The sequence below is a fragment of the Chrysemys picta genome, chromosome 7 (assembly GCF_011386835.1).
Source record: "Chrysemys picta bellii isolate R12L10 chromosome 7, ASM1138683v2, whole genome shotgun sequence".
NCBI classification, from domain to species: domain Eukaryota; kingdom Metazoa; phylum Chordata; order Testudines; family Emydidae; genus Chrysemys; species Chrysemys picta.
In genome coordinates, this window is record NC_088797.1 from 53,412,641 (window position 1) to 53,437,943 (window position 25,303).

General features: G+C 43.6%; 1 protein-coding gene across 16 annotated transcripts in view; it reads left to right on the forward strand.

The window, feature by feature from the left end:
• The first annotated feature begins 3,206 nt into the window (after window positions 1-3,206).
• The window catches only part of USP4 (ubiquitin specific peptidase 4), a 145,225-nt gene continuing 123,128 nt past the window's right edge, over window positions 3,207-25,303 (forward strand). For 14 of the 16 annotated variants that reach the window (XR_010589444.1, XR_010589445.1, XR_010589446.1 and 11 more), the window contains exons 1-4: window positions 3,207-3,364; window positions 6,287-6,414; window positions 10,487-10,617; window positions 24,183-24,309. Coding sequence is in view for 8 of the 16 variants with exons in the window: in XM_065553186.1 (XP_065409258.1) it covers window positions 3,264-3,364; window positions 6,287-6,414; window positions 10,487-10,617; window positions 24,183-24,309 (487 nt within the window). In the remaining 8 variants the exon portion in view is untranslated. Of the gene's footprint in view, window positions 3,365-5,801; window positions 5,967-6,286; window positions 6,415-10,486; window positions 10,618-24,182; window positions 24,310-25,303 lie in introns of those variants that run through there. The other 2 variants (XM_065553190.1, XM_065553191.1) reach the window with 1 other exon arrangement.

The following is a 25,303-nucleotide window of genomic DNA, read 5'->3' on the forward strand; positions in this document are numbered from 1 at the left end:
TCAAGGGGTAGTGATCAACGGCTCTATGTGTAGGTGGCAGCCAGTATCAAGCAGAATGCCCCAAGAGTCGGTCCTGGGGCCAGTTTTGTTAAATATCTTCATTAATGTTCTGGAGGATGGCATGGATTGCACCCTCAGCAAGTTTGCAGATGACACTAAACTGGGAGGAGAGGTAGATACGCTGGAGGGTAGTGATAAGATACAGAGGGACCTAGACAAAAGAAATCTGATGAGGTTCAACAAGGACAAGTGCAGAGTCCTGCACTTAGGATGGAAGAATCCCATGCACTGCTACAGACTAGGGACCAAGTGGCTAGGCAGCAGTTCTGCAGAAAAGGACCTAGGGGTTAGAGTGGACGAGAAGCTGGATATGAGTCAACAGTGTACCCTTGTTGCCAAGCAGGCTAATGGCATTTTGGGCTGTATAAGTAGGAGCATTGCCAGCAGATCGAGGGATGTGATCATTCCCCTCTATTCGACATTGGTGAGGCCTCATCTGGAGTAGTGTGTGCAGTTTTGGGCCCCACACTACAAGAAGGATGTGGAAAAATTGGAAAGAGTCCAGCGGAGGGCAACAAAAATGATTAGGGGGCTGGAGTATATGACTTACGAGGAGAGGCTGAGGGAACTGGGATTATTTAGACTGCAGAAGGGAAGAATGAGGGGGGATTTGATAGCTGCTTTCAACTACCTGAAAGGGGGTTCCAAAGAAGATGGATCTAGACTGTTCTCAGTGGTAGCAGATGACAGAACAGGAATATCAAGTTGCAGTCGGGGAGGTTTAGGTTGGATATTAGGAAAAACATTTTCACTAGGAGGGTGGTGAAGCACTGGAATGGGTTACCTAGGGAGGTGGTGGAATCTCCTTCCCTAGAGGTTTTTAAGGTCAGGCTTGACAAAGCCCTGGCTGGGATGATTTAGTTGGGGATTGGTCCTGTTTTGAGCAGGGGGTTGGACTAGATGATCTCCTGAGGTCCCTTCCAACCCTGAAATTCTATGATTCCATGATATACAGATATTTTTTTGCGGGTGTGTGTAAGATGTTTCAGTGACTCAAGATTCCTTTAGCAGCTCCATACATCACACCGGCTAGGATAGAGATGCCTTGTGTAGGCACTGGGATGCACAAACCCCAGCCCTGGGAGGCGGATGCTGAGTGGGACAGCCCTATGACAGGGGCTACAACCTGCCTGGTTTTGCAAACACTGCAGGTGGCTCGCTGCCCTGAGGGAAACTGTTACTCCCTCTGCCCCTCCACGTGCGGGGTTTCCCCCTCTGCCCCCCTCAGTGCCTCAAACCTTGCACTTATGCCCCCTCCCTTATTTTACCCCACAGTCCCTCTCCTGCCCATTCCTACAGCTGTCTGTCCCCCCCGGCACAGATAGCTTGATGGTTGACTTGGGTCCTTTCCAGGCTTTAAGAGGCCAATGATTTTTGCAGTGCGCCATATCTTTGGTAGCCTACCTTCACTGATGACCCTGGTGAAGAATTTCACAAGTGAAAGCCAAGCACAGGGGCCAAGGTTTTTCAGGAATTCTGGAGATATGTTGTCATAGCCTGCAGCTGTTCCACACTTGGTGCTACCCAGCTGTTCCACATTTGATGCTACTCTGTTACAGTGAATGGTTCTGGGCAGCTTCTGATCTGGTGTAGACGTTTAAACATATGCCAGTTGTTCCTCACTTGTCTTCGCACCTGTTACTCCAAAGGTGCTCTGGACACTTTAAGTAGGTGTCCGGCTATCTGGTTGGGTGTCACTGAGAGTTGGCAGAGTGCAGGTGGCTGCTGCGCTGTTCCAAGGTGTCAGAGCAGACTCCAACACTTGCGGCTGGAGCAGGTAAAGCTCATCCTCTCGGTTGTCTCCTCCCATCCATATGGCGGAGAAGACAGAGCAATGGGTTACCCCAGGGCTCTGTGCTTTCTCCATCCCTATTCAACCTTTACATCAATGACCTGCCAACAACAGAGTCACGCAAGTTCATTTACGCAGACGACATCTGTTGCGGTACCCAGGCCCGGATGTTTCACGAACTTGATGCCACCTTAAACCTGGACATGATAAAGTTAGCTGACTACTGTAAGACTTGGAGCTTCCAGCCAAGTGTCATAAAAACAGTCTCCAGTTTGTTCCATCTTCATCACGCCAGTGCAACCCGAGAACTGAATGTTTATCTGAATGGTCAGAAGGAGAAGCATGAAGTAGAACTGGTCTCTCTAGGTGTGACCTTAGACCGCACACTGAGTTATCATGCCCACCTGAAGAAGACAGCAGCTAAAGTTAAGATGCGCAACAATCTTAGCAAACTGGCAGGTTCGTCATGGGGTGCTCGTGCTCCAACTTTGCAGATGTCAGCTCTTGCCAGTCCGTATTCAGTGGTGGAGTACTGTGCACCAGTTTGGAGTCGATCGTCACACACCAAACTGGTGAATATGCAGTTACATGCCGCCATGCGTATCACCTCTGGCACCCTGAGTCCGACTCCAGTCCGATGGCTTCCAGTTCTGAGCAATATTGCTCCTCCTCATATCAGACGAGAGGTTGCCACTGGCAAGTTACTGGAGAAAGTACACACCGACTCAAGCTTGCTGTTGCACAATGACCTTTTTAAACCACCAGCTGCATGTTTGCCGTCACGTTGCCCATTATGGTCTCATCTGCCACGCCAGGATGTTAGGGCAGAAACACTCTGGCGAGAGGAATGGATATCTATTACAATCCCTAACCAGTCCCTCGTTGCCGACCCCACCATCTGCCCGCCTAGTTTCAACCTGCCCTGTCGCCAATGGTCCCTGTTGAACAGGTTCCGGACAAGCCAAGGTTTCTGCACAGCCAACCAGTATCGCTGGGGCCTTTGCGACAGCCCTTTGTGCAGCTGTGGCGCAACACAGACGATGACGCACATCGTCGAGGAATGCCTGCTGACTAGGTTCAGTGGTGGCCTAGAAGAATGCATCATGCTCCTGAAGATGCCATTGCTTGGCTAGACGACTATGCACACCCCAAATAAATACCACAGGGAGCGGATTTAATGCCCAGTGAGAGCAGTGGTCTCAGTGGCCGTTACTGCGCATGCTTAGTACCAGCCAAGCCGCACGTTCTGTCAAGCAGCCAGTCCCCCGCGTTTCTTGTCTGCGGGCGGGGCCCGCCTCCCGCAGAGGGGCTGCGCTGCCGGGGCGCCTGGAGCCCGGGAGGGAGGGAGGCAGTGCGCCTGCGCACGTTGGCCGGATATCCGCTGCAGGGCGGGGGCGCCGGGTGCACAGACATGGCGGCGGAGTTAGATGGTGGCCCGAGGCCGGACGTCGGGGCCCAGCGGGCAGAGCTGGGGCCGCTGCTAGGGATAGCTCTGAGGCCGGGCGAGTCCTGGTGAGAGGAAGGCTGCCCCCGGCAGTGAGAAGCCGTGTCGGGGCGGAGGGGGGCGAGTGGGGGCGGGGAACGGAGCTAGGTGTGTGTGTGTGTGAGGGGGGAGCGGAGCTGGACCGAGGGGGCCAGGCTGAGTGGGGAGTTGGGGGTGCTTTCAGGGCTCATGTCCTGGTGTGGGTCTCTGTGCCCTGCCGCTCAATAAGGCGAGCCTCGGCTCCTGGGAGGCATCACGTGCGTGTGAGCCTTTGCTCTGGCTGCTGAAGTGGTTGAGTCACCAGTGGCGGAGCCACACGAACATGCGTCCTAGTGCAGGTTTCTAATGTGGGTCCCCTCGTTAAATGTGTAATACTTAAAACCTGCTCATTCAGCTCTTCAGGACTTCATAACACTCAGGTATCAGGGGGTAGCCGTGTTAGTCTGTATCTACAAAAACAACAAGGAGTCTGGTGGCACCTTAAAGACTAACAGATTTATTTGGGCATAAGCTTTCGTGAGTAAAAACCTCACTTCTTCGGATGCACTCAGGGTTTGTCTACCCTTAAAACGCTACTGCTGCCCTGTTGCCGTGCTTTAGTGTAGATGCTACCTCTGCGTTTGGGTGGGATTCTTTGTGCAGAGGGCCATTGCTCACTACTGGCTCTAGCTGTGATTCTGTGGTTCTGTCAGCCCAGTTCTTAGTGATTTAACTGGGAGTCTCTGCTGCTGCCTATTTGTACTGTCTTTTCATGGAAATACTATCTCCACACCAGTCTAAGACCAGCTTCCCTTAGATCAACATATCAGTGATTTCAGCTCTATTAATTACAGAGCAGAAACAAGTACTCTAAACTGAGTCTGATCAGCTCTGTCTTTAAACAGTGGAGGGGATGGTCAAATGTTAAATGTCTTGTTAAACAGAGTCAGTTTCACCAAGTAGAAACATTTGTCTGCACTCTCTCTGCCTTTTTACTTAGGTGTGGAATCATTATCCCCTGCTTAGCAACTGGACTTGGTATTAGGATGACCCCCCCTCAATTAGGGCATGCTATGTATCGCTATGCTGCCCTTTGCTCATACAATAATATTTCATTATTCCTGCATTCAATAGTAAAGTGAATCTTAACCCAAAACAGAAATGCCAAAGGGACCAAAGCAGGTCTCTCTGCAGGTTACCTAAGCAGAGTAGGTGTGTTTGTACAAATATGGTCTGCTCCTTAAGTCTCTTTCTCCCAGTTCACCACTAGATTTCAGAGGTGAGTTCAGACCCTGCTTACAGATAATTGCTCCAATGTGGGGAGTGATGTCATTGGTAGGTTAAACAAAATAAAATAAAATCGCACCATTAGAAAAACTTGAAATATAAACCTGGTATGTAAATCGTTGTGGAAACTTTGTTCTATTGAGCGAGGAAAAAAATGAAATAAACTCATAGGAGATACAACGTGCAAATGCCAATTATTTCCCTTCCAAAAGGGAATACGTAGTCTAAATGAGAAATTTCTGTTGCTATCCTTCCATATGGGAAGTTCAAACATGTCTTTAATATTTTGTGTCTTTGTTTTTATCTCTTTGCCAGTTTTTACATCTTCAGTTTTTTAAAAAGAATTTATCTACTTTGTTTCCATAGCAATACATTTTCATCTTATTTATTTTCTGTATATAGCACTGAAAGCATGGGAAGCACTTTTCAGACAAATATGAAATCTGATATGAAAAGCTTGTCCCATGCCCCTTGCTTTTACATTTGAGGCCCACTATTGATTTCAGTGGAGTTTGGAGTGATCCAGAGCACTGAAGATGAAACCACAATTGCTTGCCGAGCTTGTACCACTCAAAGCCTGTGGTGGTGTCCAACAACAAAAATCAGTAGTTTCTCATTAAACTACCTTATCCAGTTTATGTCAAGATTATACAGATATTAATGAAGAGAAGTGTGAACCATAACTAACACTACATGAATTAAAGATGATCTATTTACAAGTTACTATATGAAATAGCACCTTTTATCAGTGATTCTCAAAGTGATTATAATGGGAGGGAGGTATTACTTTCAAAGTTTTACAAACAGAGAAACTAAGGCAAAAAGAGGTTGAAAGCTGAATATTCAAAAGTGTCTACTCATCAAGAGTGCCTTGATTTTGGGTGCCTACTTACTGGGGCTGGGCATCAGAAACTCCTGCTTAAGTCAGTTGGAGTTATGAGTCTTCAGCACTTCCAAAAACCTGGCAATAGCTGACCCAAGTTGATCAACAAAAAACTGAGGCCCTCCAAAATGTCCACTAACCTGGGACATATTTGCCTAAATGATTTTCCCAAGATTGCAAAGTGAGTCAAGGCTGGGAACAGGGTTCTGTTGACCCAACTACTTAGCTAGTCGTCTAGTTCGGTCACTAGGTCATACTGCTGCTCATTTGTTAAAATACTCAAGTGTGTGTATTTATTTTTATTTTTACTATGCTAGCCTCCCCTCCCAGAGCTCCTGCGTCCCAACCTGTCCTTTGCCTTCCCTCCTGGCAAGCCCTTGGACCTTGGGTGATGCGTCTCTTGTGTCCTGGATCTAGCCAGTCCCTGCCACTGAGAGGGCTCTGAGACAAGCTGCTCCTGCTGTTTCAGCAGCCAGTGATAGGTAAGGGTTGGGTACAAGACAGAGTTGGACCTGGCCAGCATGCAGCACTACACAGAGCAGGACAAGAGGCCTGGGCAGCACTAGGGTCTGTTCTGCGCTGTTGACAGGCCTCCCATCCGTGAATATAATCTGCTGCCCTACACAGCTGAGTTGCCTTAGCCTAGAGTGGCCTCTGCTCCCAGGGCTTTCATAGCTGCAAGGTTTTCTATGCACCTGCACCAGCTATTCCTCCTCCAGCGAGAGTGACGTTGTAGTATGTGCTGTGGCTGGTACAAGCTGAAAGCTGCTCCTGACATCTTGCTATTCAAACTGTGTTCCAGGTATTTGATTGACAGTCGGTGGTTCAAACAGTGGAAGAAGTATGTGGGTTTTGACAGCTGGGACATGTACAATGTGGGTGAGCCTAACCTGTTTCCTGGACCCATCGATAACTCTGGACTCTTTGCAGGTAAAATGCATGCAGTTAAGGTGCACTGAATAGCTGGGCAGCTATTTGTGTCTGGCAGAGAAGGAGACTCTAGGAGCTCTTAGCAGTTTTTGAAAGTGTGTCCTTTAGCTCTTACACCATCTGACTGAAAAAATCTGCAATGTAGCTTCTCTTCTCATTCCCTGCGCTCACAAAAACAAAACCCACTAACCTTTCTGAGGGGCACAGCGTATAGTCCAGAGGGAGTGTGAAATAATGGAATATCAATAATGGGTTTGACCAGTCTGGGCTCTTATCATGATGTGCTGGAAAAGGATTTCAGGTTGAGCACAGATGAGTGAAGTTAAGGATGAATAATTTCTGTTTTCTGAGAAGGCTGGAAACATTATAATCATCTTCTACTATTTCTCCACACCCTAGCCTGAAGTTACTTCCTTCCCTCCCACACACTGACATGAAATTCTGTAAATGTCTGGAGACAGTCAACTTTACTGTAAATAGAAACTGAAATAGAAAACTTTCAAAAGATGCACCTGGAAGCAGAAATGTATGTCCAGTTTGAGTTTTGATAGTTGGATCAGTCTCAATGAATTCTTAGCCTGATACAAAATTCTGATAACTCTAGGAAACTTTCTTTTCAGACTTAATGTTCTGAAAAATGAACAAAATATGCTATAAAGTTCTCTGTGTTCCCTAGACCAGATCTAGGCTAGTGTGTCTGGTGCAGGGGATAAGGGGCTTTTGAATTCTTGCTGATCTTCTGTCAGGTGATATAATGCACTCTTTATGCTCTTGCTCCTGTAATGCTACTTTAAGTGCCTGACACCATAGCATGTAACATAGAATGTGCAATCTACTTTGGAGCCACTGTTAGTGCTGCTTTGTCAATTGACTGGCATGGAGATTGCTGTGGCAGGCACCCTACCAGGTCATTAGCAAGATAAATCTGGACTCCACTGGCGCTAGGAAAGAGACTCTTGGTTTCCATGTGTGCATCAAACCTTTATGGAACAACAGCAATGAGGCTGTCTTTTCCACTGAGAGACTGTGAGTTTGGAATTCTCTCCCCCTTAAAGTCCACTGGTGGATCCTTCTGGGTGAAGCTCAATTCTAAACTTCTGTGAGAGTTAGTTTGTGATGGCTTGAAGTGCTGAGTTTGATCTGACTCACAAACCAGTTCTCCTGGATCTGTGTTTGGGACTTAATTAACTTCTTGCCGTGCCTTGCTAAGTGTTTGGGGAAACGAACATACTAAAAGTTAATTAGAAAATACAGTCAGTGGCTGAGTGGAAACCAGTGGTAACACTGCTTCTGTTCTGCAATGCCTGCTTGGTTGTCCGTAGATGTAGCTGATGATTGTCTGTATATACAGTGTGTGAATAATTTTTGTGGTGGTGCAAATTGTATAATAATTTTTCTGCCCTAGTGTTACATAAACTTTTTTGCCATAAAAACTTGGTTAATGTTTCTGCAGCACACAGGTACTGCCTTCTACTTCCAAAACATGGGACCTCAAAATGCAAAACCCAAGTATTGGAAGGGAGGGGGAGAATGAGGAAATGCTCAGTTTAGGTTTCCCTGCAGTTTAGTGTTCCTTTGGAACATCATAGTACTTTATTACCCTTTCCTCTTCTAGCGCAGTGTGATCTCATCCAAACCACAACAAGTATTTGACAAATCAGTGGTGCTGTACAGAGCATGTTAAAGGTTTGTTGGAGCGTGTGAATAGGAATCCTGAATTGGAGGGCTCCCAAAAAAAGTAGTTCTTGCTAATGCTGGGAAAGGTACTGTAATGTTCCCAGTTCCTCTTGGCATCCCTGCAGGGAAAGATCTGATTGAGCATGTGGTTTTAGAGCACGTTGAAAATTCAGCTTTAAACAGCAATGTCACAACCTTAATTATGATCCGACTAGCAGCTGCTCCATAATAAATCTGGAAATAACCATTTTCCAACTCCTCAGCTTGTCTGCTTACCAATTTCTTGGAATCATAGAAATATAGGGCTGTAAAGGACTTCCACAGGTCAGGACCCTGTCCTTAGGCATGGCCAAGTAAACCTAGACCATCCCTGTTAGCTGTTTTGTCCAACCTGTGTTAAAAGCCTCCAATTATGGGGATCCCACACACTTCCTTGGATATCTATTTCAGAACTTATCTAACATTAGTTAGAAAGTTTTTCATAATATCTAACCTAAATCTCACTTGCTATAGATTCAGCCCATTACTTCGTCTTACCTTCAGTGGACATGGAGAACAATTGATCACTATCCTCTTTATAACAGCTCTTCACATATTTGAAGACTATCAGGTCCCTACTCTCTTCCCCTCCTCCCCCCGAGTAAACATGTCCCCCCCCACTTTTTTAAACCTTTCGTCATAGGTCAGGTTTTCTTTTGTCATTTTTGTTGCTCTCCTCTGGACTCTCTCTAATTTATGCCCATCTCTCTTAAAGTGTGTGCTCAGAATTGGACACAGTACTCTAGCTGAGGCTCACTAGTGCCAGGTAGAGCAGGGCAATTACCTCCTGTGTCTTACATATGACTCTCCTGTTAATACACCTCAGAATATTAGCCTTTTTCACAACTGTATCACATTGTTGGCTTATATTCACTACCTCACCCAGTTCTTTTCAGCACCACCTAGCCAGTTATGACCCATTTTTTTAATTGCGCATTTGATTTTTCCTTTCTACGTGTAGTACTTCACACTTTATAGAATGTCATCTTGTTGATTTCAGACCAGTTATTTAATTTGTCAAGATCCTTTTGAATTCTAATCCTGGCCTCCAAAGTGCTGTCAACCCCTCCCATTTTGTGCTCATAAAATTTGTGGATGATACCAATTTCCACTCCCTTATTCACGTCATTAATGAAAACATTGAATAGTACTGGATGCAGGACTGATCGCTGCAGGATTCCACTAGATACACCCTCCTAGTTTGACAGCAAACTATTGATAACTACTCTTTTTTGAGTATGGTCTTTCATCCCATTATGAATCCACTTTATAGTAATTTCATCTAGACCACATTTCCCTAGTTTGCTTATGATATTGTCATGTGGGACTGTGTCAGAAGCCTTACTAAAATCAAGATATATCATGTCCTCTGTTGTAAGAGGACTTACACCTGTGTGTCTTGGGAGCCTCATAGCATGGAAAGGGGGTTGCTATGTGGAGCTCCCAAGAATCTTATGTCCCATCCCAAATTCTTCCAAGATAGTGCTTCAGCCCTTCTTATTGTTTGGTTTTCTTGGCTTCCACTTTCTCAGCTGGCTGCATAATACAAAGGCTCCCATCCTGTCATGGCTATTAAGCTTCACAAGAGAACTATCCTCTGTTGTAGCACAAATTAATAATATAGGCTAGTTCATTCTGCATTGCATTTTTTGAAATATTTTAATAACAATGAAAGTTAACTGTGTCATCTTGTGGTTGATAATGCCATAGAAATATCATTTTCTTCAGAATGTGGTGCAGCACTGTCACAGACTGGCAGGGGGAGATTGTTCATCATTTAGATCTCATGTGGCACTTAAGGCCTCTGAGGTGGCTGTTGTGGCAATTAAGATTTTCTGGGATCCTGTTGCCCTCTGTTTTTTGTAATGACATTTCCGAGGGCTTGCATAACTTATTTTCTTCCTTTAATTGACAACCAGATCCTAAGACACAATGCCAACCTGGGACAGTCTGATTTTATCAGAGCAATTGAATTCAGTGATTTAAATCATCCAGTGGAAAGCATCAATTTAAATAATGGATTTTAATTAACTTTTCCATTTATACTTCAGTTATTTTCTGAGACTGTCAGAGTAAGGAGGACTCTTGGCAGAGGATCATGTCTTGTTCAACATTAAAGATACTGCTGACATTTAATGAATTAATACAGAATTTGTCCTGAGTTTCTACCTTTCATAGCTCCCAGTATGAAACTTCACAATCTTAGCCAACATCCAAAGGGCTAAGAACACTTTGATTTGTATGTCCTGGAGATCTTACATTTTATAGAATGTATGGAACACCATTAAAACATGAAGAACTTCTGGTTTATCCCACTTCTCAAATCTCACTTTTTTTTTTCTCTCTTCCTTTTTAGATCCAGAAATACAGACCTTAAAAGAACATCTCATTGATGAGCTGGATTATGTGTTGGTTCCCACTGAAGCCTGGAATAAGCTAGTGAACTGGTATGGCTGTGTAGAGGGGCAGCAACCTATTGTAAGAAAAGTAAGTGTGCATGAATCTGAGACTCTTGTTTTATAATCTGCCAAACAGTTTAGCCATCTTTATACTCTCCCACAAACCTTCATTATCTGAAACGCAATCTAAGTTTATCAGATTTGTGGTGCTAGTGTGAGTTAAATCAGGCACATGAAGTTACTCTCCAGAAGTAGCTGGTTTAAAGGTAACCCAAAATATGGTCTTATGTGGGCCTGCCCACTGGTTTGGCAGGCGGTGATCCCACTGTCACAGGTGGGATGATTAGTTGGAATGATGGGTATTGTAAGTTCCTCAACTAATGGCTTCTGTTGGGGGGAGTGAAGAGGTTCATCCTGGATAACTTTTTTTACCTTAGTGATTGGTAGGAGAATAGCATATTTGGCTCCATCTGAGGATGAATGCATTGTTTGCCCATGTGTATAGAGCTAAAAATGGGGGTTGGGAGTAGTGGTGGTGGTAAATTTCCTTCATAACAGAAGATTGTGAACATTTTATTTGGGCTACCCTAAATCCCAGCCTGTTGCCTCTGAGTTGAGGATCTTCTTGGGCAGGAGATACCAGACAAAGATGCTTTGCCATTAAAATAGGAGATTCAGGGACTCGTCACAAGGTTTGCTGACATTTTACCCCCTACATTATTCTGTTTTTATTTAAACATGGGGAAGGGCATGGCTGCCATACAGGCTTGTTTGTTGCTTTAGTAAAAGTTCTAAAAGATTGTCAACTTTTGAACTTTCCTGAATGAACATTGTGCACAGGTAACTAGTACAAGAAAACATTTCAGAGCACAGTGCCTTGTGAAGCAAATTGCTCTGCTGAGCTTCACTTAAAAAAAAGAAAAGAAAAAGCTTTGAGTTATGGGAGTCACTGATTTTAGTAAGCAGAACTGATGTTAAAAAAACAAAAAGAACCAACCTCCAATACCTAAAACCTAGAGGCTACAACAAAGGCTGCATTGAAAACAAAGATTGTTTTTAGAATTAACACTGTCAAGTGTCTTTTTTTTTTTAAACACTGAAATACAAATCTTGCACCAATATTCAGTGTATATATTCAAAAGCCAGGAAAGGGTCGATGGGAAAGCAAGGTTCCTTTATAAAAAGTCATCCGTGCTGATGAGTGGCACTTATACCTTTGTAGGGCAACCTAGAAATTGTGTATCTCGGGAAATGGACCGGTGCCTCAGAGAGCATCAAAGTTCTCACCTCCTTAAACCACCCAGGATTCTCTCCTTTCTTTGAATGCTGGTGGATCCCATACTTAGTTTCTTTATTTCTACTTGCAGTGTAAAGGTGAGAGGTTTGTGGTTTCAGTAGTATCTTGTAATGGAAAAATTATTTCAGCATCATAATTATTGGACAGGGAAATTTATATGTAGTACACATTTCTCCCAACTGCAAGACTATTATGGTCCAAATTTAGCATGAATAGATTTTTATAGGTCCTAGCTTGCAGTTAGATCAAGTTTTTGTTGTCCATTTATACTACCTTGGAAATGAAAGAGGGTCTAGACAAAATAGAAACTACTGAAATACGGTAGAATGACAAATGTGCTGTTGTAATTCCCAATTACACAGGGGGAAAAAAAAACATTAGTTAATAGAGGTGAGGAATAGCGCTATACCAGAAAGATTCACCTAATCCAATGAGAATTCCTGAATGGAGAAGACTACACAATACACCTGTTTGAATTTAAATTGCAGGTCATAAAAACACAAATATTCTAGTAGGGTTATACTACAAGCCTCCAGATCAGGGAAGGGTTATTGGGGGCACAGTTATGAAGAGTTCAGAGGCAAATAAGTAAGTTGTATAATAAGATTTCAGGAACATCAATCACTCTGTGTCACTCGGAAGCCTAAATGTCAGCATGAAGTGATGGGAGTGGCTACCGGCATGGTTGAGAGCTCTGTTTGTTCAGAATATCACTGGGTTGAATAATTGCTGGGATTTGAGGTCTGTTACTGTCCAGTTTTAATTTCTCAGCCATTTTGGCTTTATAAATTACATCTGTGCACACCAAGGCTTGTATCTATGCCATGCCAACTGTCCTAGATTTTTGTGATTTCAGAGGTAACACAATCGGTTTCCACCCTTACTGCACAGCTAATTTGTATGCAACAGTTTCATTAGTTGTGTGAAAGTAGATTGCACATGTGGTGGATCACTTGGACTAACTGCCCACCTTTTCATTTGCACAAATCAACAAAGATCTCTCAGCATCCATTCCGCACCTCCCTCCCCCACCGGATCAACACAACCAGCGTGCACAATCCCAAATATTGCTCTGAAGCCTAGAATATCTGAATCAGAATGAAGTGATGGAAAGAGCTACAACACATGTGGTTGAGAGCTTTTTTCGTTTAGAATATCACCGGGTTCAGTCATCACTCAGATTTGTGGTCAGTTATTGTCCATTTTTTAAGTTCTCATTTATTTTTGGCTCTTTTACACATGTGACTTTATGCATTACATGTGTGCGACAGCATGGGCTTTCAGCTACCAGTAAAACTAAATATCTGGCTTCAACTGTTTGCATATAAATTGGTCAGATGTCATCTGGAACTCATTTCCACAAGACACCATTGAGACTTAAGAGCTTATTTGGACTCAAGAATTAGACATTTGTGGATAATACAGGATAGCATAAAAAACTAGGCTATAAATCATGCTTCAGGGTATATATCTAGCTGATTAGCTGTTATGAAGAAATCTTCCCTTCATGCAGCTTATTCCATAATTTTCCAGAATAGGGTTTCTTGCACCATCTTTTGAGGGATCCAGTATTTGATGTGGTCATAGATGGGCATAGTGACTAGATGAACTATTGATCTGATCTGGGCATAGTGGACTAGATGATGGTATGCTCATTCTTATGATATTTGAAATCAGGCTTTGGGGCTTCCTGTTAAAAGTTGAAGTGTTAGACTAGTGAAGAGGTTTTATACTTCAACATCCTCCATTGTATTTCACACTTAAACTGTGCTGATGTGCATATTTTCTAAGGCTACACTTTATTCTCACTAAAGTGATGTATGTTGTCTTTAGGTTCCTACCCAACAGCACAAGCCAAGTTTCCTTCTACCAAAATCTTTACTGGAAATGAGTTTGCAGTTTACTACAAAACTGCTTCTATCTGTCTGGCATCTTTAAACTATTACATTACAGAGACTAGCTTTATTTGGTGTCTGCTGTAATAAGAATCCATGACTTGAACTAAAAATTTAAAAAAAAGTTCCATCTCTGAACACGACCTCTTTTTCCTTCTGCTTAATTAAAAACATCAGAACTATAGAAGTCAGAGACTAGATCAGTAAATAGATCTAAATAGATCTTTCCTATTTCCCATACAGTCAAAAGAACAATTGAACACTTGTGGCAAGTGCCTTTTTATTCTTAAGAAAACAAAGCAAAAAGTCAAAAATAAAGTTTGACCGGTTCATTATTTTCATAAGGATTTTTAATTTCTGTTCTTGATTTATCGATAAAATATTACGGAAAAGTCTTTTCAGGTGTCTTCACTTGTTTGTTTTTTCTCTTTAAAGCAAGTAACTTATGGATTTAATATCACATTTCTTGGCTTCTGTGAGGTTGAATGTAGACTACCAAGATCACTTAAAGTTTGTTAGTACTAGCCCTTTCTTCTTAAATTGGGAGAAGTTCAGTTAGTTTAATGCCACACAGGCCTTTTAATCTTAGCATGTAGCAATTACAGTGTCATGCCCTAAGCAGACAAGCTGTTTCATTTTGCAGTGTTATGTGTAGTTTATATATTAAAAAACAAAACCCCTACATATCCACTATAAAGTATCAATAAATGCCAGTGTTAATGTTGCTCATGCAGCCTTGTATGCCCATCCTACTTCCTTCATTGCAAAGTTGTTGAAAAGGAGAAATCTTCTCTGGGTACTTACCCGTGCACAATGTCAATAAGCTGAGAGACTTTTCTTCTACTGATCAGCTCAGCATTCAGCTTTGGCTTTCTCTGCTAGCTTAACCAAGATCCATTAGCCACAGCATTTTTACTGTCCTCCCACAGTGGTCCCAACTGCACTCAAACACATGACACAGTTCTTCTCTACCATCTTTCAAAGGATTGCACTCTTCCTGTGGCAGAAAAATTGCTCTTGCTGCTACATATACCATCTCTTTAAAACTTGATGGAACTTTCCAGAATGTTTCAGTACCGCCATCCCTATTGTACTATGATGATGCCCCTCTCACTCTGTAGCCAGAGAGGCAGTTAGCATTTAGATACCTTAACAAATCTAAGGAAATCAGGAACCTAGGATAGACATAACAATATTGCTTCATACCTATTAGCTCTTTGTCTGCATGTATCCAGGTGTGCAATCCTAACATAGGTGGATTCTCACTACAGTTATTTAGGCCCAGAAAATAAAAAGATCAATGCAAAGTTCTTTGGACTAAATAAGGAAAGAGCTCAAATTGCAAATGTTGTTATAATGCTTCATGTTGTCTCCACCGTTACTTCTCATCCTCTGCCTTCTCTGATTTGCTTTTGCTTGTCTGTTGCTTTCGCAAAGATGTGGATATTTTGTCTTGAAAGGCTTGACATGTTTCTCTTCATTGTCAAAAGCTCTGACAGCAGTGGTTGTCACCAGAAGACCACTGTGATCTAACAGACCCAAGCCATTTGTCTTCTCGGAAAACTGCTGGCACCCAAGAAGGGAGCCCTTAAGAGGATAGTTGAACGCTCCCCTTTGTATCTAATTTGGAACGTTTTAATAATAAATAGTGATTTACTTATCTAGTATTCCAGGTATTGTATAACTTAACTAGAACACTTACAAACCTTCAGTGATTCTTTGTCTATACAGTAAGCTCCTTGCTCTCCACAAAGAAGGTCGTTCCCCCCCCCCCCCCCCCCCCTTGACATTTCACTCATGTCCCTGAGGGAAAACTTGAGAATGTAGCCTGTGCAATATGCCTCAGAGTTAACAGATCTGGGTTTTGACTAAGGGAGATGGAGTATGTTCCAGAGTTGATGATCTTTCACAAAAGCTCTCTGTCTCTTCCTATTAAATCTGTGGGACTGTTACCGTGAGCACCTTAGGCTTTGCAATTTTATTGGCCCACAGCGCAGTTGGCCTATAAAGTAGCCAGGACCCAGAAATGTACTAGAGGCTAGTGCAAGTCATGGAGCCCATGTGTGATGCACTAAACAAGCGATTGGCTACATTCTGTGCTAGCAGGAAATTCCTAGTGCGCTACAGGTGTAACCACACATAGGGCATATTGTGGTTATCCCATCTCGAGGTGACAAAGGCCTAGATCCCTGTGGTAAAATCTTGCCTCTGAAGAGAAGTCAAAAACTTCTAGGCAAGTACAGATCTTGGAAAGGGCTTTTGCTTTCCAGGAGCAGCTGAGGACCTAATATAATCCCCACGTTATAAACATGTGTAGTGAAAGGTGAGCACACTTCTCTCATACAGGCTAGGTGATACCATTTTTCCAAACCCACAGGCACAACTTCTGTTCTATCTGAACAGAGTCTCTGCCTAATAACTCTCATCCAAGCGTGGCCAGATGCAGGTTACGTTAACTGCACTTTCCAGGTCTCCTGAAAGTAGGCAGGATGTAATGTGTGCACTGAATCCACCTGGGTTTGCACCTCACTAACTACCTAATGGCTTCATGTATGTAGAATCATAGATTTTAAAGCCAGAAGGTACCATTATCTGAACTCCTGCATAATGCAGGCCAGAGAATTTCACCCATTGATTCCTGCATCAGGCCCATAATTTCTGGTTGAGCAGATCTTAGGAGACACCCAATTGTTATGTAAAGACTTCAGGTGATAGAGAATCCATCACATCCCCCTAATTAAGCTGTTCCAGTGATTAATTACTTTCTGTTCAAAATTGGGCCTTTTTTCCAGGTTGAATTTGTCTAGCTTCAGCTTCCAGCCACTGGATCTTTTAATGCTTTGCCTCCTAGATTAAAGAGCCCTCTCCTATCAGAAATCTCTCTGTGTAGGTATTGATGCATCATGTTAGTAGAACACTGATAGAGTAGAATGCTCTGTGAAGAGTGCCCCTGGGGCAGATGAACAGCTCCCCAGTATTGCTTTCTGAGACATCTTGGAGAGAAGGGAACTGAGTCACTGGAGGGACTGTCTGCTCCTTGTATGGGCTGCACAAGTGTTAACAATGCCTTGTACTGAGCAACAATCTTCCTGATTTATTTTACTGTGTGCAGAATGAGTGACAACCTGAGCACATCAAAGCAAGAGTGCAGTCCCTCTCGCTTCTTCACCTCATTGTCTCTACTACTTCATTCACGCATTCCATCTCCACTGCCACTCCTTTACTTTTCCTCCCACCCTATCCCTCAGTTTCACTGTGTGCATAGTTATAATGGTAGAAAGGAAAGAAGGGAAAAGAGGAGCACTGAAGCCCTTCCCCTAGATTGGTAGCACTGGCTAGGGAAAAGGACAGAGCCCAGTGCCAATGCTTCCTCTCTGTATGATGGACATTTGAGCATGGTGCATGTGTCACAGATCCACAGGACCGGTGCTATGGCCCCAGCTTTGGAACAGTCTCTGGGAGGAACCCCTTCAGCGTGCCATACCCCCTAGGGGGTCTCGCTCTTCCTTCAGGCTTATGCATGTGGCTTCACCACCTCCTTAGACTGGATCTATGGTCCTTCAGCACCCCTGCTTTGCCCAGTGAGCTCCATTCAGCAAGTCTAACTGAGACGTACAAGTCTCCATCAGGGTCTAATCTTAGAGAGCAATGCACCTCGCTAAGCACTTGTAGTGATACCCAGCCAATGTTGTAAAACAGTAGGGTTTATTTGTCAACTGGAATACAGCAGGGGAAGTCCTTAGGTTAGCATAAAGACGTGAAGGCCATGTCAGAATCCATTCTGGTTAGTCCAGAGCCCAAAGCTCTGTCACTCAATTAGACTTCCTGGTGAGTGGCCCCTCTTCCCCCACTTCTTCAGCAGCCAACATTTAACTCCCTACCTCACCCCTCTCAGTCCTTTGTTCTCAAACTGGGCAATGTTGCTTGGTATCCTGCAGAGACGTGGGCAATCTATGGCCATTGGTTGCTAGGTGTCAGTGTCCGGGCAAGTGGATTTGCCATCATATTCTGAGATACTCCATTGACATGGGACCCAAGATGCAGACAGAAAGGCGCCACCCACACCTGTGTCTTAGCCTGCTCCAAGAGCAAAGAGCCCTATTCCACCCTCTCCGTAACAATGCAGCACATAGGGGAAACTGAGGCACACAATTCATAGCATTTACAAAAAATTCCCACTTTGTCACAGCATGCCCACAGGGGACATGGCCACACATGCAAGGGGCTTGCTGGGAGCTTTGCTTGTACAGTGCCAAAAGCAATTGCTGGAGGAAATCACGGGCACTTGATCTTTGGTTGATTTCCTCCCTGCAATGGATGATGTAACCTGCCATACCCAGCCCTAAAATCAAACTGCCTGGATGTGAGAAAATCTGAGAACTCCGCTGTTACTGGAGTGGCCTTGCCACACTTGTCTTGATGACCTTTTCTTAAACAGGGAGGTTTGAGATTTAAGAATAGTCAATAATTGGCACAAGTGTCAATAGTAAGAGGTGGTTTCCTGAGCAAAGGTGTAACTTTAAGAGCAGATGGCACCTGGCCTTCTTAAAGAGAGGAATTGACATGCTCCTAATAATGGAGTGAGGCCTTCAGCAGAGGAGGACAATGGTACAACTCCTATGATGTAGCACAAAGTTCCCCCAGAACCTCAGTGAGCAACACTAACTTAAAGGGAAACAAAGACTGTGTGTGTTTCCTAGCTTGCCTCCATACTCTCAGCTCTGCTACGATGGAGACAGAAGGTTCAGTCCACATCCAAATGAGCTCATCCTCAAACTGTATTCCTCACGGCATGAAATACTTGGTTCTGTAATCCCATGGGTTAATCAGGCTGTTCACCACTCAGCACACTTCCACTGATTAGGACTTGGCAATTGTGAAGGAAGAGGAAGAAACTTTTCTTGCAAGTTGAACCTTCATTGTTGCCAGATCCTCCTGCCTGATGGAAGTAGCCTGTAGTGGTGGATAAGAGGAAATATTATCCAGGTATTTGATTGGAGACTGAAGGCTTGTCCTTGGGCCAGCATAAGTAGGACCTTTGAAGAAGAGCCCCCACCCTTTTTTGTCTGCTCCCACTTTGCACACTGGGGTGAAAACCAGTTCTAAAAAGTGTGCATGTAACTGTCTGAGCCTGCAGACAGAGTGCATCTCTGAGGGTGGGACCTTGAGATTTCCTGCTGCATAGGCTCCGTTTTCAGCTAACATATGAAAAGAGGAGTATCAAGTAGAAGTAGGAAAGTAATCTTGTTGCTATTCCCAGCATTGGTAAAATCACTACTAGAATACTGGGCCCAGTTTCTTATACCCGTACTTCCAGGAGGGTTTGGAAAACTGGAGAGAGTTCAATGGAGGTCAATAAAAATGATCCAGTGGCTGGAACGCAAGCTGTTATGATGTCGGGCTTAAGGAGCTCAATTTATATAGCTTATTGAAGAGAAGGTTGAGAAGTGTCTTGATCACTGTGCATATAGGTATCAACACACGGAAAGCATATTTCATGGGGCAGGACTTTTTAAACTTACTGACCGAGATATAAAAAGGTGGTCGAAAGTTGAAGCTGGACAAACTTTGATGGTATTTCCTAGCAGTGAGGCTGATTCAACATTGGAATAATTTATGTAGGGAGATGTTAGACTTGCCTTTGCTTGGAGACTTTAAAACAAGATTAGCTATCTTTCTGAAAGATAAACTTTAATTTGGTTTCTGGGAGAGGTTCTGTAGTCTTTGTGTGGAGAGGGTTGGCCTGGGTTGTGATAGTCCTATATGGCTTAGGAGTCTGTGGGTCCCCCTTTCACTCCCTTTCCTTATGGGTCTTGGGGAGAACAGAATTTTCCACATTGCCCTCAGCACGCTCATAACACTTGTAGCTCTGTATGGTGATGACTATAATCTAATCTCATGCTGCAGGGCTTCAGACAGTCATTTGCAGGGGTCACAAAAATGTTTTTCCCCAATGCACATTTGTAATGCCTCCTGCACCCCTGAATCATCAGTGAGTGGCCACAGCTAGAGATGGGACATTAGTTAGGATGGACTGGTGCTCAGAGGTGGTCCAGAGACTCCTGTCTCAGATGCCTGGCTGTTGTCTTTTCACATGCTCAGGGTCAAACTGATCTCCAGATTAGAGTCAGAAAGGAATTTCCCCTCAGGTCAGGTTAGGTGGGACCTTGTAGGTTTTTCATCTTTGTCTGCAGAATGGCATGCCTGGTAGGGTCATCTGGACATGTTTCACCTAATCAGTTCACCACTCACTGAAGTCAGTGGGTTCAACAGAGGGGTATTTGGGTGAAGTTTAAAGGCTGTATAATATGCAGGTGGTCAGACTAGATAACACTGGTCTACAATTTTTGAGAAGTCGTCTGCTTCAGAGATAAAATGTGCTATTTATTATGTATTTTGATGTGCTGAATTCAAATATGACAGTTAAAACAACTGGCTACTGTTTCTAAGAAATTTAAGTTTTTACATTTTATGTCTATGTATATTGTGTAGATAGTAGAGTTTTAATCATAAATTGTAAACCTAGGTCTTTTCATGTGTTTATGGTTGCTTTACATGATAATATTTCACCTGTCCTGTTTATGTAACACTTTAAAAATCAGCAAAAGGGTTATATAAATAAAATGTATTATGAAACAAAAGGCAAAAACCTATTCTGTACATAGTTTAGTCCTATTCAGTGTCTACTCGGCGCTTCTTGGCTTGTCTCTTGTATTCATTAAATGGAGCATCTCTTGTCACTGTCCAGCAATAGTCTGCAAGCATTGATGGGCTCCATTTGCCCTGATAGCGTTTCTCCATTGTTGCAATGTCCTGGTGAAATCGCTGGCTGTGCTCGTCGCTCACTGCTCCGCAGTTCGGTGGGAAAAAATCTAGATGAGAGTGCAAAAAATGTATCTTTAGTGACATGTTGCAGCCAAGGCTTTTGTATGGCTTGAGGAGGTTTTCCATCAACAACCTGTAGTTGTCTGCCTTGTTGTTTCCGAGAAAATTTATTGCCACTAACTGGAAGGCTTTCCATGCCGTCTTTTCCTTGCCATGCAGTGCATGGTCAAATGCATCATCTCGAAAAAGTTCACGAATCTGAGGACCAACAAAGACACCTTCCTTTATTTTAGCTTCACTTAACCTTGGACATTTTCCACGGAGGTACTTGAAAGCTGCTTGTGTTTTGTCAATGGCCTTGACAAAGTTTTCATCAGACCCAGTTTGATGTGTAAGGGTGGTAACAAAATCTTCCTTGATTCAAGAAGTGGTGGATGCTGAACACTTTTCCTCCCAGGCTCCAATGACTGTCGGAGTGGCCAATCTTTCTTGATATAGTGGGAATCTCTTGCATGACTATCCCATTCGCAGAGAAAACAGCAGTACTTTGTGTATCCAGTCTGCAGACCAAGCAAGAGAGCAACAACCTTCAAATCGCCACAAAGCTGCCACTGATGTTGGTCATAGTTTATGCACCTCAAAAGTTGTTTCGTGTTGTCATAGGTTTCCTTCATATGGACTCCATGACCAACTGGAATTGATGGCAAAACATTGCCATTATGCAGTAAAACAGCTTTAAGACTCGTCTTCGATGAATCAGTGAACAGTCTCCACTCATCTGGATCATGAACGACGTTGAGGGCTGCCATCACACCATCGATGTTGTTGCAGGCTACAAGATCACCTTCCATGAAGAAGAATGGGACAAGATCCTTTTGACGGTCATGGAACACGGAAACCCTAACGTCACCTGCCAGGAGATTCCACTGCTGTAGTCTGGAGCCCAACAGCTCTGCCTTACTCGTGGGTAGTTCCAAATCCCTGACAAGGTCATTCAGTTCACCTTGTGTTATGAGGTGTGGTTCAGAGGAGGAGGATGGGAGAAAATGTGGGTCCTGTGACATTGATGGTTCAGGACCAGAAGTTTCATCCTCTTCCTCCTCCTCGTCTGACTCAAGTGAGAATGATTCTGGTGCATCAGGAACCGGCAGTCCTTCTCCATGGGGTACTGGGCGTATAGCTGATGGAATGTTTGGATAATGCACAGTCCACTTTTTTTTCTTTGACACACCTTTCCCAACTGGAGGCACCATGCAGAAGTAACAATTGCTGCTATGATCTGTTGGCTCTCTCCAAATCATTGGCACTGCAAAAGGCATAGATTTCCTTTTCCTGTTCAACCACTGGCAAAGATTTGTTGCACAAGTGTTGCAGCATATGTGTGGGGCCCACCTCGTGTCCTGATCTCCAATTTTGCAGCCAAAATAAAGGTGATAGGCTTTCTTAACCATAGTGGTTATACTGCGCTTTTGTGATGCAAAAGTCACTTCACCACAAACATAGCAGAAGTTATCTGCACTGTTCACACAAGTACGAGGCATCTCTGCTCACGTTAGCTAAACAGAAATTGTCCCTTTGCAAAATCAAACACTAACAAATAAGAGCACGACACAGTATGATTTCTAGAGCTGATATAGGGCAATTTGTTCAGCAGAGTGATGTAAGCTTCGTTATGATTGCATCATCCATGACTTCTAGGAATAACATGATGCAATTCATATCATGTATGATGCAATACCAGCTTCAGATTGCATCATTCATTGTTTTGCCTAAAAAGCAAGTACTGTCCAAACCCAGTCATAGATTTATTCATAGAGCCAGTCAAAGATGTATTTTAGTCATTTCTGGTTTAAATTGAGATTCCCTTCCCTTTATAACTCACTTATCCTCTGCCATTCCCAAGTCAAGGGTCGTATATACTGACTCAATAGCATATCTTGAAAACTAGAGCCAATCAACAATTTTAAGCATCTTTTTCATTCTCAGTGACCCAGAATTAGTAAAGTTTGACTACATTTATTTCAGAAGCATTTTGGCTGTAGAGCAGTGTAATCGGATTGTCCCTTCTGGCCTTAGATGCTATGAATATATCTTTCCCTCCCTCCATCCACGGCCACCATCTCCCCCTCCTTTCTTCTTTCCCACCAGCTTTACTTTCTCTGATTGCCCTCCTTATCCCACTCCTCTGACACACATAATATATATCACTGCCAACCATTACTTCATCATCTCTTGCTCTCTGGCTCCTGGTTCTCACCAAGACCAAGATCTCATCTGACACTGCTACTGCATCCACTCTGTCATATGTTGGCTTCTCTCACCCTGGGTCATCTTCTGAAGTCTGTTGGCGGGTTTGTTGGGCTGCTTCTCTCTCAGTCCAGCCATTTCCAGCCCCTCCTTCCCTCTCTTTGAGCTTTTGAGTCTGACTACCTAGCCCTGGCTCACCCCCAGCCTCTGCTTGTTGCCTTCTTGTTCTCTTGCTGTGGAGTCTCTGGAAGTCTTGTGACTGTGCCGACCGTGTCTGCTACAACTGCATTCTTTCTGCCGTGTGTTTATCCAACATATCTAATTTACCTCCCTCACTGAATCCTACATTGCCACTTCTTCATCACCCCTTCCCTACTTCCTGCCTGCGTCTCTCAAAGAAAACATCTGTAAGGCTTGGCTTGACCTCCTCCCAGCCCAATGGGTTCCAAATTTCAGTTGGGACTTCTGGGTGCTACTCTAATATAAATAGTCACTTCTAAGATTTATAGGCTGCCCTGTGTACTGGAGAAGCTAATACTGGCTCCACACACTGCTATATTCCACCTCTATAGCTCAGCTCCCTAATTGGAAGTAACATGGCATGTGGTACATAGCTGCACAGTTAAGTCCCTGTGCACTATGCCTTTTTATGAGTGCAGATGATAGCTGAAAGGAAAGGGTTACTGCACATGTGCAGTTTCACATTTGGAAGTATTCAGCCCTTCATTTTGAAACCAATTTTTGTTAGGTTTACCAAAGCAAACAGGATTACTTATGTTCCAGTAAGTACTTGACGTTTCAGCCACTTTTGTGCCATCATTGATTTATTTTTGTTTGAGGCGTGGGGGCAGGAATGTAGTCATGAAATCATAAAATGGTTTGTTTCTTCCTTGTTGTAACTCAAAATAACAGGCAGGATTTTGTTCCAATGTTCTGGTTGTGGGAAATTGCCTTTGGGCAGAGACCAGGCACAAAAGGTAAACGTTTTTGGAATTCTCTGCATGAAACATAGGAGTTGCGATAGAAATCGTTTTTTGCAACCTTAACTAGTTGGTGCTACTACTCAGCTGTTATAATTAAGTTTCAGAACTTTCCCATGGGGAAAAAAGGATTAGTCTGTGTGTTACAGATGGGAAGATGGTGATAGAGAAGTTGAATGTCTTGATCTAGGTCACACAAGAAGTCGGGGCAGAGCTGGGATTAAATTAATGAATTCCCAGCTCCCAGTTTTGGAGTCAGATCACCCCTTCCCCCACTCAATTTAAAACTGTAAATCACTGTTTAGGCAGCCAGTCCAGGTTGTGGAGGGCCCTTTAAAAATGATTGTCATCTCACCTATGTGTGGTGGTCAGTATCATGCCTGCTTCAGGGGTAGTCTTTTGTTTATAGGTGGTGGAGTACGGTCTGTTTGTGAAGCACTGTAAAGTAGAAGTTTACCTCCTCGAACTGAAGCTGTGTGAAAATAGTGATCCTACCAATGTGTTGACCTGCCATTTCAGCAAAGCAGACACCATTGGTAAGTAGCTATGTGATATTTGCAGCTTTGAATTGACTGACTCTCATAAGGAATGTTTAAAAACACCTCATTTAATAGCAGTAAATGGGGGTAGAGCGCTTTAGCCTGTTGGTACGTGACTACAAGATTTGGGTTGGGTTGCCTCTGATGACCTTCTCCTGTCTCTAGGGTCAGCACAGTGGTGGCTGCGTGCCCTACTCCTCGCTTTGCTTTGTAAGTGCTACAGAGTGTGCTGCAGATCCTCAGCACCTCTTGCTCCGAGCATACACACAGTGCAGAAGGGGCATCAGGAATGGGGTATGCATCCACCACCACGTACCAACTCCACGGGCTGGAGGCAGCAATGGCACTGACTCAGGATTGGGGGGAAGGGTTAGGTTTGGTTGGAAAACTGCTTGACTCTTTGAGGACCTGGTGGCTTAAAAGTTAGGCCTAAGCAGACCTGTAAATGAGGGGGTAGGGGTGAGGTTAAAGGGTAATCAGAGCTTATCATTGTCTTCTCCATAGCAAATGGACATGCCATTGTTTGAAACAGTTCTGTGTCTAAATGTTTCCAGTACTTCTCTTGTACATTCTGTCACTGATGTGGCTCCTTGGGCTTTATGATTAAAATATTTCAGCAGATACTTCCTCCAGTTTTCCCTACTCATTCATTTTACTTGAAAATTGGCCCTATACCCTACATCACTGCATCATCGTATGCCCCCTCCCCCCATTTTAAGATGTTGCATGTAGACTATAATGTGATCCATAGATGTGCTTGGCTGATAGTTTCCAGTAGTGTGACCTTGTGCTGAGGGGTGAAAACATTATCTGAGCATGCTTCCTTTTTAAACTCCAATTTTCAGGTGCTTATAGCATTTCAGAAAAGAACAAATTTCTCAAGTTTGCTTGCAGCCCAGCCAAAAGGAACATTTCTGACAGACGAATGCGTATGAAAATAAAGGGTTTTAATAAGTAGACATTTTCAGCAATAATGATGGTCACACTACTG